This window comes from Theropithecus gelada, unplaced genomic scaffold (genome assembly GCF_003255815.1).
Source record: "Theropithecus gelada isolate Dixy unplaced genomic scaffold, Tgel_1.0 HiC_scaffold_1464, whole genome shotgun sequence".
In the NCBI taxonomy this organism is placed as follows: domain Eukaryota; kingdom Metazoa; phylum Chordata; class Mammalia; order Primates; family Cercopithecidae; genus Theropithecus; species Theropithecus gelada.
In genome coordinates this window covers 1-2,402 of record NW_020256346.1, presented here as the reverse complement: position 1 = coordinate 2,402, position 2,402 = coordinate 1, and the positions used below count along the sequence as shown (strand labels likewise).

General features: G+C 47.0%; 1 gene segment (V, D, J or C); it reads left to right on the top strand.

Annotated features, from left to right (window-relative positions):
- Positions 1–1,879: 1,879 nt before the first annotated feature.
- On the top strand, positions 1,880–2,394 carry LOC112616953 (the record flags this gene model as incomplete). The annotated part of the segment is given in 2 exon segments: positions 1,880–2,001; positions 2,091–2,394. Coding segments are annotated over 2 exon segments (353 nt in total), but the record flags the coding sequence as incomplete, so codon positions are not given.
- Between the last annotated feature and the right edge of the window lie 8 nt (positions 2,395–2,402).

The following is a 2,402-nucleotide window of genomic DNA, read 5'->3' as shown; positions in this document are numbered from 1 at the left end:
TAGCAGAGACACTGATGTGGACATACTAGGCCAGGGAGCTCTGTGAGGAGCTGTTGTTAACAAGAGGGAGGGGGGAGAAGCAACTAAGTGGTCACTTCCTATACGTGAAATGTAGAGGAAAACCATGTTAAGTAGAATCCCATATGATTTTCATCAGTTTTGCTTTGTAAGCAGTTGGGAGGTAGGATAATTTATTTCTGAGTTTAAGTGAACATCTATATGGCTCCTTTACCTTATGAAGGCTGGTGGGGAAGGGAAAAATGGCACGGTCAATGGAGTCAAAGTTTGCTTAGTAAATAACTCAGAGTTCAAAGAGAGACTCTCATGGGCCAGAAATTGGTAAAGCTTTCTGGATTCTAAAATTAGGGGGATCTTATTTTCTTCGAATCAGCAGAGAAGGAAGGAAAGGCAGTGGGGAGGGACAGTTAGGAATATGGAATGTCGAAGACAAAGGACACGTAATTCCAAATTCGAAGCTGTGAAGCTGTGAAGCTGTGAAGCTGTGAAGCTGTGAAGCTGTGATGCAAACTTCTGCTTCTCCTAATGGATTTTCAGGTCTCAGCACAGATGCACACTTGAGGGAGTAATTTCTTTGGAAATGAAGGACAAACAGCTGTGTTCAATATTAATAAAAACTCCACCTTACAAAGCACACCTGGCAATGGAAACAAGATTATTTTTAAGGCCTTTTCTACTCTAAGAGTCTCTAAGTTGGTGGCCAGGTGAGAGATGAGGAAGGGGCGGGGGTGTTGATCCACATGCCAAGAGTACCACGAAGCATATAGTTCTGAGAGTGCATCAGAGCCCTAAGAAGAATAATGCCCTTTATGTTGTTTTGCCTTCTGCCATCCCAATCCCACCCCACCCATAATTAAGCAGCCACGGAAATGAGGGGAGCCAGAAGGAATCAAACCCTGCTGCTTGGTTCAGTAGACACAGGGACCTGGGGGAAGGGTGTTGGCTGGGTCCAGGAGAAGATGATGAGCTCAGAAAATAGACAGAAGAAACCCCAGGGGAAAGCTTGTGAAACCCTGGCGGAATCAAGAGATATGTTATTAGAGCTCCTTTTTATTTATTAGTAAATTTTATTCATTACTAAATTTATGGCAGGAATCCTGCACAAAGGGATATGCCCTATGAAACATGACATCTCAAATACAAACAGAGCATTCTTCCTCACCCTAAGGTCGGCCCTCTCTCCCTAAGTCCCTCACGCATCAGGCCACCTTTATGCCCTTAAGTCATGGGCAGCACTGGGTGGTCAACATCATCCACACAGAGAGGGCAGTCAGCAGTGTGAGGTGGTTCTGCCTGCTGCGGTCTCACCCCAGGCATGGAAATGAAGGACCCTGGGAGGAGCTGAAGGTGCTCAGCTGGGTTTCTCAGGAGTCCCATCTGTCAGTGAGTTGCCAAGAAACAGAGCAAAACGACTCCTCCAATGTTGATGAGCCTGCCCCTGGGATTTGGAAACTTGCTAACAGAGAAAACCAATATAGGCAAAGGATTTTAATCAGGATTATGGTCAATTAAGCAAATTACAAAAGGATCCTTGAAGGAGTATTTGGGACGCAGGAATCAAAAACACCAGGAAGACGTGGGGAGTTTCCCTAAGACTCTAGACTACAGCACTACGTAGATAACTAACACCAGACTATTAAGTATATTATTGAAGAAATAAAATTTACATTGAGTTACAAACTGTTTACAAAAGGTCATGAAAATCTTGGAGACTTGTTTCAATTCTGACAAATGTGTCCTTCTCATTCTCAGCTGTTCATTGGTGCATTTATCTTGAATTTGACCATCTGGGGAATGGGCGTGGCCTCTCCTGACAGGAAGGCTCTAGGGCCCAGGCAGGGAGAATGACGTCTCGGAATGACTCCCTTGACAGTCCTGGTACCCTTTCACCAACACACAGAACCAGAAGACCCCTCTGTCCTGCAGCACCTGCCATGAGCATCGGCCTCCTGTGCTGTGCAGCCTTTTCTCTCCTGTGGGCAGGTGGGTCCGGGGCAGGGACCCTTGCGTGGATTTCAAGGCCCAGCGCCTTCCCATTGGGGGTGCAGCAGCAGCTTTGTTCCTCTCTGCAGATCCAGGGGATGCTGGTGTCACTCAGACACCAAAATTCCAGGTCCTGAAGACAGGACAGAGCATGACACTGCAGTGTGCCCAGGATATGAACCATGACTACATGTACTGGTATCGACAAGACCCAGGCATGGGGCTGAGGCTGATTCATTACTCAGTTGGTAAAGGTATCACTGACAAAGGAGAAGTCCCCGATGGCTACAATGTCACCAGAGTAAACACAGAAGATTTCCCACTCAGGCTGGAGTCGGCGGCTCTCTCCCAGACATCTGTGTACTTCTGTGCCAGCAGTGACACCACAGTGCTGCACGGCC